Raw genomic sequence first — 17,248 nt, forward strand, 5'->3', positions numbered from 1 at the left:
CCATTTCCCAACTTTCCATGACCTTTTATAATCTATTCACGCATAATTTTTAATTAACTTTTCACATATTTTTACAGATTATTCAACATAGAACAAACTGCAAATGTTTTCATTTCGACACGTTTAGTTACAGTAAAGTTTGAATATGTCGTCATGTATTTTAACATGTCCGTCTTATGTGTGTGTGTGTGTGTGTGTCTGTGTGTGTGTGTGTGTGTGTCTGTGTGTGTGTGTGTCTGTGTGTGTCTGTGTGTGTCTGTGTGTGTGTGTGTGTGTGTGTCTGTGTGTGTGTGTGTTATGTGTGTGTGTGTGTGTGTGTGTGTCTGTGTGTGTGTCTGTGTGTGTGTGTCTGTGTGTGTGTTAGTGTGTGTGTGTGTGTGTGTCTGTGTGTGTGTGTCTGTGTGTGTGTGTGTGTGTGTCTGTGTGTGTGTGTGTGTGTGTGTCTGTGTGTGTTATGTGTGTGTGTGTGTCTGTGTGTGTGTGTGTGTGTGTGTGTCTGTGTGTGTCTGTGTGTGTCTGTGTGTGTGTGTGTGTGTCTGTGTGTGTGTGTGTTATGTGTGTGTGTGTGTGTCTGTGTGTGTGTCTGTGTGTGTGTGTCTGTGTGTGTGTTAGTGTGTGTGTGTGTGTGTGTCTGTGTGTGTGTGTGTGTGTGTGTCTGTGTGTGTGTGTGTGTGTGTGTGTCTGTGTGTGTGTGTGTGTGTCTGTGTGTGTTATGTGTGTCTGTGTGTGTGTGTGTGTGTGTGTCTGTGTGTCTGTGTGTGTGTGTGTGTGTGTGTGTCTGTGTGTGTGTGTGTCTGTGTGTGTGTCTGTGTGTGTGTGTCTGTGTGTGTGTGAGTGTGTCTGTGTGTGTCTGTGTGTGCATGTGTGTGCGTGTGTGTTTGTGTGTCTGGACTCATGCGCAGCAACAGCAGTGGTCTGAAGTGGCCCCTGAACAGCCCGAGCCCCTGCAGAGGGCCGCCAACTCAGCGCTGTAGCTGCAGAAATGAGCAGGAGCCACAGAAGTGTGCGACGCAGTGAAAGTGTCAGTGTTCTGACATGCAGTGAAAGTGTCAGTGTTCTGACCTGCAGTGAAAGTGTCAGTGTTCTGACTTTCAGTGAAAGTGTCAGTGTTCTGACCTGCAGTGAAAGTGTCAGTGTTCTGACCTGCAGTGAAAGTGTCAGTGTTCTGACTTGCAGTGAAAGTGTCAGTGTTCTCACCTGCAGTGAAAGTGTCAGTGTTCTGACCTGCAGTGAAAGTGTCAGTGTTCTGACCTGGAGTGTAAGTGTCAGTGTTCTGACCTGCAGTGAAAGTGTCAGTGTTCTGACCTGCAGTGAAAGTGTCAGTGTTCTGACTTGCAGTGAAAGTGTCAGTGTTCTCACCTGCAGTGAAAGTGTCAGTGTTCTGACATGCAGTGAAAGTGTCAGTGTTCTCACCTGCAGTGAAAGTGTCAGTGTTCTCACCTGCAGTGAAAGTGTCAGTGTTCTCACCTGCATGAAGGAGGCAAACCTCTGGTCCTTCTTCTGCCGGGTCTTGATGAGCTCCAGAGCTGAGGGCAGGTTGGAGCAGAACAGAGCCACGGCCTTCTTCATCCTCTGCTCCTCCTCTCCACTGAACTGAACAATGACAACGACAACACGCTCATCAGAACAACGTTGGCTTCAAAGGTTCATCATGAGTGCTCCATGTGACGTGCTTTGTCAGCGTGTTCTTACACCCAAGAAGAGCTCTAAACCATCAGAGTCACAACTCCTTCGGATCTAGTTCCAGTTTAGCATCTGCTGCAGAAATAGCGCTTATTTTGGTCAAAAAAGTGAGAGGCCGAAGACGGGGCCCTCGAGGGTCCGAGGAAGCGAGGCACACGCCCTTACCTGGGATTTTCCTCTCTAACGTGAACTCACTGCCCAACAAACTGGACGAGCTGCTGATGAGGTGAAAACGACTTTCCTTCGTCTCCTGTTTTGTGCTTCACTCAATCTATCACTCTCGCACCTTTTCACACCCACGTTCTCCATCGATGACCCACAAATGCTAAAATTCCATTCAAAAGCACCAGTTCTAATTCTCGTCTCCAGTAATGGACCGACCGCTTTTAGACTCCATCAGGCTGCACTCCAGGGAGCCTCGGTTAACATCATTTTCAGCCAAGCCTCACGACGAGATCCAGATCATCTTCTTCATTTTAAATCATCTTTGGGGGTTCTGAATCGGCTGGGCTGATTACCCGAGACAGAGCCCCCATCCTGAGTCTCTACTCAGCCATCTCTCATTGCGCGATCGTAGCTCGATCGTCGTTATTATCAATAAACATTCTTTCATATTCCATTGTTGTGGCGTGGTGCAGTGAAGTGTGATTGGACACATTTTCGCGGCGTATCAGCTGACCTAACGGCAGCATGTAGAGGTAGAACAGAAGGGGACCCAGGACTGACCCTTGGGTCAGGGTCATGTGGTCTGAGACACAAAGTACTTCCTGTCTTCCAGATAGGACCTTAACCAGTTTAGGGCGGGGCCAGTGATGCCCACCCAGTCCTCTAGTCTCTGTAAGAGGGTCACATGATGGACAGTGTCAAAAGCAGCACTCAGATCTAACCGAATTAAGACTGAGGCTTTGCCCGTGTCAGTGTTCAGGTGGATGTCATTTGTCACCATGACAACAGCAGTCTCAGTCACCATGACAACAGCAGTCTCAGTGTGATGAGGTCTAAAACCTGAAAAACATCTAATGAGTTGTTTATTAAGAGGAAATCTGTGACTGTTGTAAACAACCTTTTTAAGGACTTTGCCCCAAAATGTCAGATTAGAGATGGACCGGTCATGACTCAGGACTGCAGCATCAAGACTGCTCTTCTTTAGGAGAGACTTTATGACCACTCACCCTGACCCCTCCCCCTGACCCCTGCTCTTCTTTAGGAGAGGCTTTATGACCGCAGTTTTCAAAGACATTGGGAATGTTCCAGATTGAAGCGACATGTTAACTATGTGAGTGAGTGGTGCTAACAAACTGTTCAGCACAGACTTTAGAAATCTGGAGGGTCACACATGGAGGCAGCATGTAGATGAACTCAGACTGGTGATGATCTCATGGACAGTTTTGTCAGTTACAGGTGCAAAGTGAGTCAGCTCTAAGTGTCTTGGTGGTTTTAGGGTCATTTTTTGCATTGTGGGATTTATAGCATTTTAATGCCCTGAACTTTGTCATTAACCTGTGTAGCGGGGCTCTCTCTCAAAACAATGGCGAAGTCAGATTTCAAGTGCTCAGGTGGATTTATTGTGCCAAAACCGAAGTGCAAAAATAGTGCAACAGTGCAAAAAATATATACAGTGAGCAAAAAGGTCAAAAAATCCAAAAACATATATTTACAGAGTTCCAACTATGAGTTCAACTTTAACTCGTTCTCTCTTTTCACTCTCTCTCTCTTTTACTCTCTCTCTTTTACTCTCTCTCACACTGTTACCTTCTCTGTTGTTGGAGACAGACTCCTCCCACAGCCAAGAGCGGCTCACCTTTATTCCCCACTTGCCCCTCCCACTGAGCAAAATAACTAGACAATTCAAATCCCAAATAAATTGACAATAAACTGTTGTGGCCTCTTCCTACAACATAATACATCATTAATTATATACACGTGTTCAAAATAAAGCAATATAAACACATAAAATACCCGGTGTCACATGGTCAGCACCACGGCGCGAACAACGCCCATTTAAACTTCCAGGAAGTCCTGGCTCGGTTTCGACCCAACGCGACGCATCGGCGGAGCGCGGCTTCGTGACAAAACAGGTAACAATTGGCGTGTGTGCTTAGAATGAAGCTAACGCGCGCAAGTGTGCACCCTTGGCGGATTAGTGACGGAGGAGTGCGGGGAAAGATGCGTGTGTAGCGTCTAATGCGAATGAATGAAACAGAGGGAAACGCGGGGAGCGGGGAATGTATGAGTATGTGTTGGAAAGTGCGCGCGGGCATGAAGGGCCGCGCGGCTGCTCAGCAAATAAGCGCAGACACCAGTTAAAGACGGACTGGCTCCGTCACATTATCCCTCCCTTCCGGAAGGTTGACACTGTGGGGCAACCTGGACAAATAATCCGCAACAATGTTCATCTTGCCAGCACGGTGTCGGATGGCGAATCTGAAGGGCTGTAGTGCGAGATACCATCTGGTCAGGCGACTATTATGATCCTTCATAGTGTTGATCCAAGTCAGGGCACTATGATCAGTCTCTAGATCAAATTCTCGTCCGAGCAGGTAGTAGCGCAAGCTCTCCAACGCCCATTTGATTGCAAGGCCCTCTTTCTCTACAGCAGAGTAGCGGGTCTCGCGTGGCAGGAGTTTGCGACTCAAATACAATATTGGACGCTCCTCTCCAGGTTCCCCCTGAGTCAGGACTGCTCCGAGGCCAACCATGGAGGCATCCACTTGTACCAAGAAGCGCTTGGTGAAGTCTGGACTCTTCAGCACCGGTGATGAACACAGGTGAGCTTTGAGGGTGTTGAAGGCATTCTCACAGTCCTCGGTCCAGACGACTGGGTTTCGCTGGCCTTTGGCGGTGAGTGCTGTAAGCGGAGTGGCAATCGTTGCGAACTGTGGCACAAACCGTCGGTACCATCCGGCCAACCCCAGAAAGGAACGCACCTCTTTCTTTGTTCGTGGCCTCGGAGATTTCAGGATAGCCTCGACCTTGTCAACCTGAGGCCTCACCTCCCCTCGACCCATCTGATAGCCGAGGTAGCGTGTCTCCTGCCGAGCCCACTCACACTTTCCCGGATTCAGCGTAAGACCGGCTCGCTGGATCTGCTTCAGGACTTGGGAGAGATGTCGGACACGGTCCTCCCAGGTCTCGCTGAAGATGACGACATCGTCGAGATAAGCCGCGCTGAATAGCTCACACCCCTGGAGAACTCAATCCATCAGACGTTGAAACGTAGCAGGTGCTCCATGCAGCCCGAATGGCATCACAGTAAACTGAAACAGTCCAGTTGGTGTTTGAAATGCTGTGTAGGACCGTGAGGACTTCTCGAGGGGCACTTGCCAGTATCCTTTGCAAAGGGCCAATGTGGTTATGTACTTGGCGGAACCAATCTTCTCCAGCAAGTCATCAATCCTTGGCATTGGGTATGCATCAAATTCAGACACAGAGTTCAGCTTTCGAAAGTCAATACATATCCTGAGTGATCCGTCTTTCTTGAAAACAATCACTACAGGACTGCTCCATTTGGATTTGGAAGGTTCGATGACTCCCAGTCTCCATTCATTTCTTGGATCTCATCTTGGAGCTTCCCAACAAGCTGCTGTGGTACATGATATGGTCGCTGTCGGATCGGCCGACCCTCCTTCAGGCGGATGACATGTTCCACCACTGTAGTTCTTCCAGGACTGGCACGGAACAGCGAAGACACTTCTTTGAAGGTCTGGAGTAGCTGTGTGGCTTGCTCAGGAGGAAGATGAACCAGCACAGGGGTAGCAGTGTTGGTCAGTCCCTCCAGTCCCATGTCCGGCTTTTCCCCGTCCTCGTCATCGTCTACTTTCCTGACCAACAGGACTTTTGTTGGAGCTTGGACTGGACGCTCTCTCCACTCCTTCAGTAGGTTGACATGGTACGTCTGCCTGGACTTCTTTTTCTCTGGATGCAGGACCTCGTAGGTGACTGGTCCCATCTTCCGGGTGACAGTGTACGGGCCCTGCCATTTTGATAAAAGTTTATGGGTGGAGGATGGCAGAAGAAGCAGCACCTTCTGACCAGGCTGGAACTCACGACTGCGGGCTTGGCGGTCGTACCAGGTCTTCTGGGCTTTTTGAGCATCTTGCAAGTTCTTCTCTGCCTCCTCCAAGTACTTTGACAGTCTCTCTCGCATTTCAAGTACAAACTTGACAATGCTCCGGTCACTTTGTCGTGCTGGTGGGCCCTCCCATTGTTTGCGTAGAAGGTCCAAAGGCCCCTGAACATCCCAGCCATATAACAGTTCAAATGGAGAAAATCCAGTTGACGTCTGTGGGACCTCTCGATAGGCAAACAAAACAAAGGGTAGCCAACAGTCCCAGTCTTTGCCGGTATCATCCACGAACTTCTGGAGCATCCGCTTCAGTGTCTGGTTAAACCGCTCAACCAGTCCATCCGTCTGTGGGTGGTACGGGGTGGTTTTGATGGAGGAAATGCCCAGTTGCTGCTGGAAAAGGTGCATTAACCGAGAAGTGAAGTTGGTGCCTTGGTCCGTGAGAATTTCATCAGGTAATCCAACTCTGGAGAACAGTTGAACAAGCGCTCGAAGGACAGCAGGCGCAGTGATGGTTCTCAGCGGAAAAGCCTCTGGAAATCTGGTGGCATAATCCGAGATGACCAGGATGTACAATGTCCACTGCTGCTCTTCACCAGGGGCCCCACAATGTCCATCGTAATCCTTCGGAAGGGAGTGGAGATAACTGGAAGAGGCTGCAAAAAGGCACGGTCAGACTTGCGCACTGGACATGTTTTCTGACAGGTCGGACATGTAGCGCAATATTTGTGAATGTCAGCATACATGGACGGCCAATAAAATCTAGAACTGACGCGCAAGAATGTTTTATGGCGACCGAGGTGACCTGACCATGGCACTGTGTGTGCTAAATGCATGACAAGGGTCCTACAGCTAAAGGGAACAACAAGACGTTTACATTCATCACTAACGATATACAACACCCCATTGTCAATAATAAACTTCTCTTGACCCAGACAACCTTTGGTTTCTTTTCCCACCTTAGCAAATAGACTTTTCAAAGTAATATCATTGCTTTGCAACAAAGAAACATTTTCAGGTACATCCCACACAAAAGAATCACAATTTTCAGGATTTAAAGACCACATTTCTTTTTCAACGCGTCGCTGACGCCGGGATTTCCTTGGCCCTTTGGTGCCTCCCTCACACAGACTACTGTCCAAGTCTGGCAGAGGTTGGAGACCGGCTTTCACTTGTGCCCGCGTAAGAACAGAACACGACACATTTCCACAGTCGTTATTCCCCCCAGAGTCAACATTCCCAGACAACAGGTCCATCAGAAAAGGTAGGTCCCAACCGAGAATAGCATCCACGGGTAGGTTTTCTACTACTCCCACAGTCACCAGATAGGGCTGGTCTGCAACTGTTATGGTAACCTCCACAGTAGGATAAAGGTGGCTATCCCCGTGCACACACAAAATGTCCACTGTCTTGCCATAGTTTATGCTGCTAACTGACACTGAGCTACGTTTGATAAGGGATGTGAAACTACCAGTGTCCAGTAAAGCAGTAACCTCTTGGCCATTAATTAGCACCTTTTTACAGCGTTTAATAGTACTTTCCGTCTCATGAGTTCCCTCTGCCTCTGGTCTTGGAGGATAGCACGCTCCGCTAACTTTAGCTTTACGGACTGGGCAAACTGAGGCTTTGTGCCCAGGTTGTTGGCAGGAAAAACAAATAAACTCCTTACCAGGTCCTCGTTGGTTTGGGGCAGAATTCATGGTACCTGACACGTCTTGGTTGGTCTCACGTCTGGCAGGCCTTGGTAGAAAAGGTTGAGCTGGTGCGCGCTGGGATGCTGTGGTTAACCGGGCAGAAGATACTCCTTTCCGAGCGTTGAGATACTGCACGGCCAACTTAGCAGCGGTAAATCCATCGGCTGGCTCATGTTCCTTCACCCAGGTCCTCACTTCAAAAGGGAAACACCCGCAGAAGCTGCTCCATGATGATCGCTTCACCAATTTCCTCCTTGGAGCGTTCATCCGGTCTTATCCAGCGGCGATAGAGTCCTCGGAGGCGATGATAGGTCTCCGTAGGGCTTTCATCATGCGGCAGAGTGCTGGAGCGAAACTGCTGTCGGTAAGTTTCGGGTGAAATGTTAAATTTTGCAAGCAGAGCTGCTTTCAGGTCCATGTAACAGTGGGCTCTGTCTTCATCCATAGCAGAGTAGGCCCCCAGTCCCTTTCCAGTCAATAAGGGTACAAGACGACACGCCCACTCGTCCTCTGGCCACCTCCAGGTTCTAGCTATCCGCTCAAAAAGTAGCAGATAATTTTCCATGTCCTCACCACTCTGAAACTGTGGTATTTTCGGCTCATTGTAATGTCTCCATTCTGGTCTCGGCCTGTCCTCAGCTTCCGGTACATGGCGCTCCCACTCTTCATCCTCATCTGTCTCCCATGCTGGGTCTGGAGCTCCTGCCCCCTCTGGCTGTCGATCACGGCCTTGTGATCGCAAACCTGTGCGCTTTGGTTGGCGAGAAACTTTCTTCCGACTTGCCATATCCCACTTCTGACACCAAATGTAGCGGGGCTCTCTCTCAAAATAATGGCGAAGTCAGATTTCAAGTGCTCAGGTGGATTTATTGTGCCAAAACCGAAGTGCAAAAATAGTGCAACAGTGCAAAAATATATACAGTGAGCAAAAAGGTCAAAAAATCCAAAAACATATATTTACAGAGTTCCAACTATGAGTTCAACTTTAACTCGTTCTCTCTTTTCACTCTCTCTCTCTTTTACTCTCTCTCACACTGTTACCTTCTCTGTTGTTGGAGACAGACTCCTCCCACAGCCAAGAGCGGATCACCTTTATTCCTCACTTGCCCCTCCCACTGAGCAAAATAACTAGACAATTCAAATCCCAAATAAACTGACAATAAACTGTTGTGGCCTCTTCCTACAACATAATACATCATTAATTATATACACGTGTTCAAAATAAAGCAATATAAACACATAAAATACCCGGTGTCACATGGTCAGCACCACGGCGCGAACAACGGCCATTTAAACTTCCAGGAAGTCCTGGCTCGGTTTCGACCCAACGCGACGCATCGGCGGAGCGCGGCTTCGTGACAAAACAGGTAACAATTGGCGTGTGTGCTTAGAATGAAGCTAACGCGCGCAAGTGTGCACCCTTGGCGGATTAGTGACGGAGGAGTGCGGGGAAAGATGCGTGTGTAGCGTCTGATGCGAATGAATGAAACAGAGGGAAACGCGGGGAGCGGGGAATGTATGAGTGTGTGTTGGAAAGTGCGCATGGGCATGAAGGGCCGCGCGGCTGCTCAGCAAATAAGCGCCGACACCAGTTAAAGACGGACTGGCTCCGTCACAACCTGTTACCACCCACCTGCTCGCCGGCGAGCATTTTCTATATCTCAAATATTCTCTTACATCATCACTTTTATTTCCGTGGTCAATACCAGCAAGTTATACATCATTTTAAAGCTTATTTTCTCAACAAAACGAATATGTCATTGATTTACGAGAATGCGCTCGTCCGGCGCATTTCTCCGTCCATAACAAATGACCTGTTTGACCTATAAAATAATGTTGGATATCCTTCTTTTCTTCAGACTGTTTCCTACAGAATGAGACCATCCGCGTGCGAATGACGTAGCTGAGATTGATTGACATATTATTCAAGCCAATAAGATTAGCTTTCGAAAGAGGGGCGGGACAAAGGCCTTATTGACACAGAATCTTCTGTATTCTCGTGCGTAAGGCTCCAGGAAGGCTGTAAAGAGACAGATTTCTCGGCAGGATTTTGCGCATAACATTTCTGATTTTATTAGCCTTTTGGACGTGCATTTTGTTAGATATATGTATTATTATACCAATACAAAAATAAAATAAAAATATTTTATTTATTTTAACCTCTATATGGGAAATTCATGGGTAAACTCATATTTACACATTTTCACATATATTGTTTTTAGCAGTTATAATAGGTATTAGTGGCCTACAAAACATCAAAATGTATGTTTTATGATCATAGAGGAGCTAAAATTGTAATAAAACAGTTTGGCACAGTTGGCACATATTTGGATCACTTGAATATACTTTTTGAGGTCAAAAGGTCAACAGCACCAAAATGCCTGTTCCTAGAGATCTGAAACTTTACACAGTTGTTGTCAACAAGATAAACATCATGTGCAGTGAACAGCATAAACACAATGAAATATGTCATGCTCAGGACCATTACAAATTGACAATATTCAGGCGAGACTAAAAAAGGATGTTTTGTTTATGTTTGGGCTTCTGTAGTGTAAGTTCTGAAGCCCTGACAGTGTGTCATGTGCACATCTGCAGAAACTAGAAGGCCTAAGCTTTCTAATGATGCATCACACTTGCATGTGGAACATAAGATCCTCTTTTAATAAGCAATGCCATTTGGGTCCAACCATTGTGCACAGGGCCAAAGAGGTGGATGATAACAGGTTAAAGAATAATGTAAACTCATTACACTTGATGTGGAAATGAGTTCTAACGGCAGCTGAGCTGGAGGGTTTGTTCATCTCAGTAAAACCATCGATAAAACGTTATCAGTGCTGGAGAGGCTTGTACAGAACAATGAAGAGAATGAGACTGTTTTAGCTCTATTTTAAAGGACATAAACTCAAATGATGAAAACACCCCAAAGGACAGCCTGAAGACTCTGTCGCCCATGTGACTCACAAAGATCGTAAAACACATGTTCCTGCCGTGTGTGTGGCTCTTTCACCTCTGCCTCCGCTTCACAAACTTTAACGAGAAAATGTGTGAAGCTCCAGAGTTTGCGTCGAAGTCATTTTCACGTCAAGTATTTCTTCATAGATCACACTCCTACATTTTGGGCTTCATTTAGTGCATCCCAGGCTTTATAAATGAGGCCCCAGGTCCTCGCTCTGCTGCTGGACTCATGAACACTTCTTTTTTTTCTTTTTTTCTTTTTTTTTTTATTAAAAAATGGCGGAGGTGAAGGACGTGCGTGACTGAGCTCTGCACCTTGGCTCGCCTAAAATGTTGTATCAAATGAACGTTTGAACAAGACTACAAGCTAAGTATGAGGCATTGAATGGACAACACTATATTCTCCTCATATTATAGCCTATTGCAGTCTGATTGGTGAAACATTACACTGCGTGTTTGCAATAAACTCCCCAGCTGTAAAACCTCTTTAAACCCGAGACAGAAATCTATGCGTCAAATGCTTCAGGAAACAGGCATAATTGATATCTGGCGTAGACAAAACCCACTTGATAAGAATTTCACATTTTATTCAAGCCCTCATAAGACCTATTCACGTATTGACTATTTTCTATTTCCACAAAACCTAATTGAAAAGATTGACAAATGTACTATCGGTTCTATTCACATCTCAGACCATGCTCCCATTTTTTTGTATATGAATATGTCCCACAACTATTCAGGTAGATGTACATGGAATTGTAATCGATCCATTCTATCGGACTCTGAGTTTTGCTCTATGATTCGTAAAGAACTACATTTTTTTATACAAGAGAATGACAATGAATATACAAACCCTTCAAACTTGTGGGAAACAACTAAGGCCTATTTAAGAGGATTAATAATTGCTTATTGCTCAGCTTAAAAGAAAAAGAAACTGAATGAACAAACTCGCCTCGAAGAGGAACTAAAACAAGCAGCGCTTGACCATAAACACAATGTTAACGAAGCAAATTGGGCTAAATTATTAAGAATAAGAACAGGTTTGAATGTCCTAATAACTCAAAATGCAGAAAAAGCCTTATTTAAACAAAAACATAAAGTATATGAACAAGCTAATAGATCTGGAGAGTATCTTTCTAATCTCATTAATAACACTGTTCTCAACAAAGCAATGACCCAAATTAAAGATCCAAAGGGTAAGATCTGTTATGCAAATATGGAAATTGCAAAAGTATTTAGTGAATATTATTCTATACTGTATTCATCTAAATTTTCAGGCACACAATTAAAAAATGCAAAATTTTTTCAACAAATAAAGTTAACTAAAATCTCAGAGGTGGACAAACAGAGCTGTGAGAAGGACATAACTTGTGAGGAAGTTGAGAAGATGATAGACAACCTTCCATCAGGGAAGGCATGTGGGCCAGATGGTCTACCATCTGAAATTTATAAAATATTTAAAGATATTTTTGCCCCTTTATTAACTAAAATGTATATTCACTCCTTTTTGATTAAAACACTTCCTCCTTCTCTGCAACAGGCGACTATAAAAGTGATTTTAAAGGAAAATAAAGACCCCAACAACCCCACCTCGTATCGGCCCATTAGCATTCAAAATATAGACTGTAAAATATTGGCCTAACTGCTTGCAGCCAGAATTAACAATATAGTACCTAAAATTATTAATAATGACCAGACAGGATTTGTGGCTAATAGGAATTCATATACTAACATAAGGCGCCTAATTAACATATTACAATATATTAAGATGAAACAATCCGATGCTATGATAGTAACATTGGACGCTGAAAAGGCATTTGACAATATTGAATGGCCTTATTTGTTTTACACTTTAAAAGAATTCTCATTTGGAGAAGTGTTTACTGATTGGGTGAGACTTCTGTACTCCAAACCTCAAGGCTCAATATGTATTAACGGAGTGACATCATCTCCATTCTCAGTAAGTAAAGGCAGTAAACAAGGCTGCCTTCTGTCACCATTACTTTTCGTCTTAGCAATGGAACCTTTGGCCGAAATGATAAGAATCTCCTCATTAGTGAAAGGAATTCAAACTGAAGTCAGAACACACAAGATCTCGCTCTACGCAGATGATGTCCTTTTATTCTTAAATGATCCTATAGGCTCTGTTCCTCCACTAATCAACATTATAAACACATTTGGAGAATTATCAGGCTATAAGGTTAACTATGAGAAATCTACTGCACTACCCTTGGGAAAGTATAATTATTCCGAACTAACTAAATATGTACCCTTTAAATTATCATCTGAAGGCTTTAAATATCTTGGTCTAAATATCTCCCCCAAAATCAATGATAAAGCAGAGTTCAATCTAAATCAAGCCATGACTCAAATGAAGAAAGACTTACAAAGATGGACTCCTCTTCCATTATCATTGACCGGGAGAGTTGCCGTCATTAAAATGAACATCTTGCCAAGATTGTTACATCCAATGCAGCTTTTAGCTAATCATGTTCCTGAAATATTTTTTAAGTCAATTCACCAACTAATCAGGAAATGTCTTTGGAAAGGGAAACGCCCGAGACTGAAATTAGAAAAACTACAATTACCAGTTGACAAAGGAGGCTTAGCATTAGGCTTAGCATTAGGCTTAGCATTAGGCTTAGCATTAGGGTTAGCATTAGGCTTAGCATTAGGCTTAGCATTAGGATTAGCATTAGGCTTAGCATTACCAAACATAAAATACTACTTCTGGGCAGCCCAAATTAAATATATACTAGAATGGATTAGAAATGATACTGACTCTTCATATTTGGATCTTGAAGCGCTGGGACTAAATACAGCACTCTCAGCCGTACCATTTATTAATAATAATTCCTTGATAAAAGGGCTAAATGATAATGTTGTTGTGAAAAATACCCTCAAAACTTGGCAAAATGTGCGCAGACACTTCAGAATAGTGGAGCAATATTCATTTTTAGCACCCATTTATGATAATCCCGATTTTCCAGTGTCATGCACAGATGCAGGCTTTAAAATGTGGAGGTATAAGATCCAAGAGCTCTTCTCTGGTGGAAACCTACAATCTTTTTTTCAACTTAAGTTAGAATATAATCTCCCACAGACACATTTCTATCGATATTTACAGATGAGAAGCTTTATCTTTTCAATTCCATTCTATAAAAATGGCCCTTATAATAATGAACTTGAAACTATTCGACTTAAGGCTCAATTAAAAAAGAAAAGCTTAAGCTATTTGTATAAACGTATGTTTGTCAAACCCATTTTGATAAAAAGTAAAAATCTTTGGACCGATGACTTTGGAACCATCTGGACGAGTCAAAATGGAAACAAGTTTTATTAAATGCAAAGAAAATGACATGTTCTAATAGATCTTATGAAACCCAATACAAAATAATCCATAGGCTTCATGTGACACAGTTATTCACAGTAAATATGATTCTACAAGCTCTCCACAGTGTCGAAAATGTAAAGCCAGTTTGGGAACGTTCTCTCATCTAATATGGTTTTGTCCCCAAGTTCAACATTTTTGGCAATGTGTCCGAACAGAAATGAAACGCCTCCGACTCTTCCGATCCTTATTGTTTTGTTTTAGGACTAGACACAGGAGAAGAAACCTAAATATATTTTTAGAATTTTATTATTTGCAGCCGCTTAACAATCCTACAAAGATGGCAAGACGATGAACCTCCAGATCTTCGTATGTGGAGGGAGAAGATCATGTCCTTAATGCCACTGGAGAGGCTCTTACACGTCCCGAGAGGCTGTCCCACGTCCTGAGAGGCTCTCACACGTCCCGAGAGGCTGTCCCACGTCCCGAGAGGCTCTCACACGTCCCGAGAGGCTCTCACACGTCCTGAGAGGCTCTCACACGTCCCGAGAGGCTGTCCCACGTCCTGAGAGGCTCTTACACGTCCCGAGAGGCTGTCCCACGTCCTGAGAGGCTCTCACACGTCCCGAGAGGCTGTCCCACGTCCCGAGAGGCTCTCACACGTCCCGAGAGGCTGTCCCACGTCCCGAGAGGCTCTCACACGTCCCGAGAGGCTGTCCCACGTCCCGAGAGGCTCTCACACGTCCCGAGAGGCTGTCCCACGTCCTGAGAGGCTCTCACACGTCCCGAGAGGCTGTCCCACGTCCCGAGAGGCTCTCACACGTCCCGAGAGGCTGTCCCACGTCCTGAGAGGCTCTCACACGTCCCGAGAGGCTGTCCCACGTCCCGAGAGGCTCTCACACGTCCCGAGAGGCTGTCCCACGTCCCGAGAGGCTCTCACACGTCCCGAGAGGCTGTCCCACGTCCCGAGAGGCTCTCACACGTCCCGAGAGGCTGTCCCACGTCCCGAGAGGCTCTCACACGTCCCGAGAGGCTCTCACACGTCCTGAGAGGCTCTCACACGTCCCGAGAGGCTGTCCCACGTCCTGAGAGGCTCTTACACGTCCCGAGAGGCTGTCCCACGTCCTGAGAGGCTCTCACACGTCCCGAGAGGCTCTCACACGTCCTGAGAGGCTCTCACACGTCCCGAGAGGCTGTCCCACGTCCTGAGAGGCTCTTACACGTCCCGAGAGGCTGTCCCACGTCCTGAGAGGCTCTCACACGTCCCGAGAGGCTGTCCCACGTCCTGAGAGGCTCTCACACGTCCCGAGAGGCTCTCACACGTCCCGAGAGGCTCTCACACGTCCCGAGAGGCTCTCACACGTCCCGAGAGGCTGTCCCACGTCCCGAGAGGCTCTCACACGTCCCGAGAGGCTGTCCCACGTCCCGAGAGGCTCTCACACGTCCCGAGAGGCTGTCCCACGTCCCGAGAGGCTCTCACACGTCCCGAGAGGCTCTCACACGTCCTGAGAGGCTCTCACACGTCCCGAGAGGCTGTCCCACGTCCTGAGAGGCTCTTACACGTCCCGAGAGGCTGTCCCACGTCCTGAGAGGCTCTCACACGTCCCGAGAGGCTCTCACACGTCCTGAGAGGCTCTCACACGTCCCGAGAGGCTGTCCCACGTCCTGAGAGGCTCTTACACGTCCCGAGAGGCTGTCCCACGTCCTGAGAGGCTCTCACACGTCCCGAGAGGCTGTCCCACGTCCTGAGAGGCTCTCACACGTCCCGAGAGGCTCTCACACGTCCCGAGAGGCTCTCACACGTCCCGAGAGGCTCTCACACGTCCCGAGAGGCTGTCCCACGTCCCGAGAGGCTCTCACACGTCCCGAGAGGCTCTCACACGTCCCGAGAGGCTCTCAAACGTCCCGAGAGGCTGTCCCACGTCCCGAGAGGCTCTCACACGTCCCGAGAGGCTCTCACACGTCCCGAGAGGCTCTCACACGTCCTGAAAGGCTCTCACACGTCCCGAGAGGCTCTCACACGTCCTGAAAGGCTCTGTAGGACCATTTGTTAAAAACTGGTCCCCACTAGCCTCCTTTTTTGGAGAGGAATGGAAAAAGGTGATTACCATGGGCTTTTCAGATTAAGAAAACTATCACTAAATTTACGGGATAAACTTAGTAATCATTAAAGTAGATATGCTATAACTTGATAAATTGAAGGGATCATGGTGAGCAGATATTACTGTAGATATGGAACTCAAGGTAAAGAACATAATTGGTGCCGCTCCAAAACCTCTTATAGATGTAAAATACAGTACTTACTTTTATTATTTGTATTTATTTATTTATTATTATGATGATTATGATTATATTTTATTATTTGTATTATTATTTTTAATTATTATTATTATTGTTATTATTTTTTTTCCCTTTCTCCTCTCCTCTCTTTTTAGGGGGTGTGTAAGGGTGTAGGGGTGTAAGGGTGTAAGGGTGTAGGTGCGTAGGTATGTATGTGTGTATGTGTATATGTACAGGTATATGTATAGTGCGGTGCTGGAGTCCCAGCTTCGGCTTGGCGCGGGGTAAGAGGCTTGATCCCAATTTCCGTGCCTTCTCTTGGACGGTCGAGTGGATTCCTGGACACGGGATGAAGTGAGCTCCGCATTTTGGATCAGTACTGGCTCCGGCATGGGTCGGGGCCGCCGTGAAGTTAATTGGGGGGGGTCCGGTGTTGGCTTGCCGGTGCGTTTGCCCTCGACACTGGCTCCAGTTGGGGTGGGCCTCAGTTTGGGATGCTAGGTTCCTCGGTCAAGTGGTGGGTACCAATGTTACAGCACCTGATGTGTATATACATGTATATGCACCGGTATATGTGTATATAGATATGTATAAGTTTATGTAACTTATGATTATACTTGCTTTGATGTTTTGAGTGCACTATGTGGTGTCTTTTAAATGCAAAATAAAATAAAAAAAAAAACAACAACATCACTTTCTGCTCTACATATGTACATTTTACTGTAAATGTGTGAGCATATTTTGATCCTATAGTACATTGTAATTGTTTTTCTTTAATACATGCTATTTTTGACTTATATAGGATATTTGATCATTAATGATTGTTCATTGTTTTATGTTGCACCAAATCACCAAAGTGAGTTCCTCTGTGTGTGAATTATGTTCAATATCAATGGAAAAAAAACTTTTCTGATTCTGATATTAAATCTGACAGATTCAGACCTCAAACTGTGAGAATGAAACACAGAGTCCTAAAGCCGCTCTTACCCACGTGAGCAGGTCCTCTCCGATGGGGCCCACCACGGGGCCCTCGCTCCTCTTCCTCACCGCTGCCATCTGCTCCGAGAGAACGGCTGTAACAACACACACAGCTGTAGTACACACACACACACACACAGCTGTAGTACACACACGCAGCTGTAGTACACACACACACACACAGCTGTAGTACACACACACACAGCTGTAGTACACACACACACACACACACAGCTGTAGTACACACACGCAGCTGTAGTA

The 17,248-nt window shown here is 45.9% G+C and overlaps 1 protein-coding gene across 1 annotated transcript in view; it reads right to left on the reverse strand.

The window, feature by feature from the left end:
• The window catches only part of arhgef12b (Rho guanine nucleotide exchange factor (GEF) 12b), a 121,164-nt gene that overhangs the window by 19,423 nt on the left and 84,493 nt on the right, over positions 1-17,248 (reverse strand). Inside the window, exons 22-23 of the mRNA XM_072445465.1 lie at positions 16,997-17,082; positions 1,468-1,593 (exon numbers count right to left, since the gene is read on the reverse strand). Coding sequence (XP_072301566.1) covers positions 1,468-1,593; positions 16,997-17,082 — 212 coding nt within the window. The remainder of the gene's footprint in view (positions 1-1,467; positions 1,594-16,996; positions 17,083-17,248) is intronic.

The sequence above is a fragment of the Eucyclogobius newberryi genome, unplaced genomic scaffold (genome assembly GCF_026437365.1).
Source record: "Eucyclogobius newberryi isolate DKJ021-1_F unplaced genomic scaffold, fEucNew1.0.hap1 SCAF_15, whole genome shotgun sequence".
Classification (NCBI taxonomy): domain Eukaryota; kingdom Metazoa; phylum Chordata; class Actinopteri; order Gobiiformes; family Gobiidae; genus Eucyclogobius; species Eucyclogobius newberryi.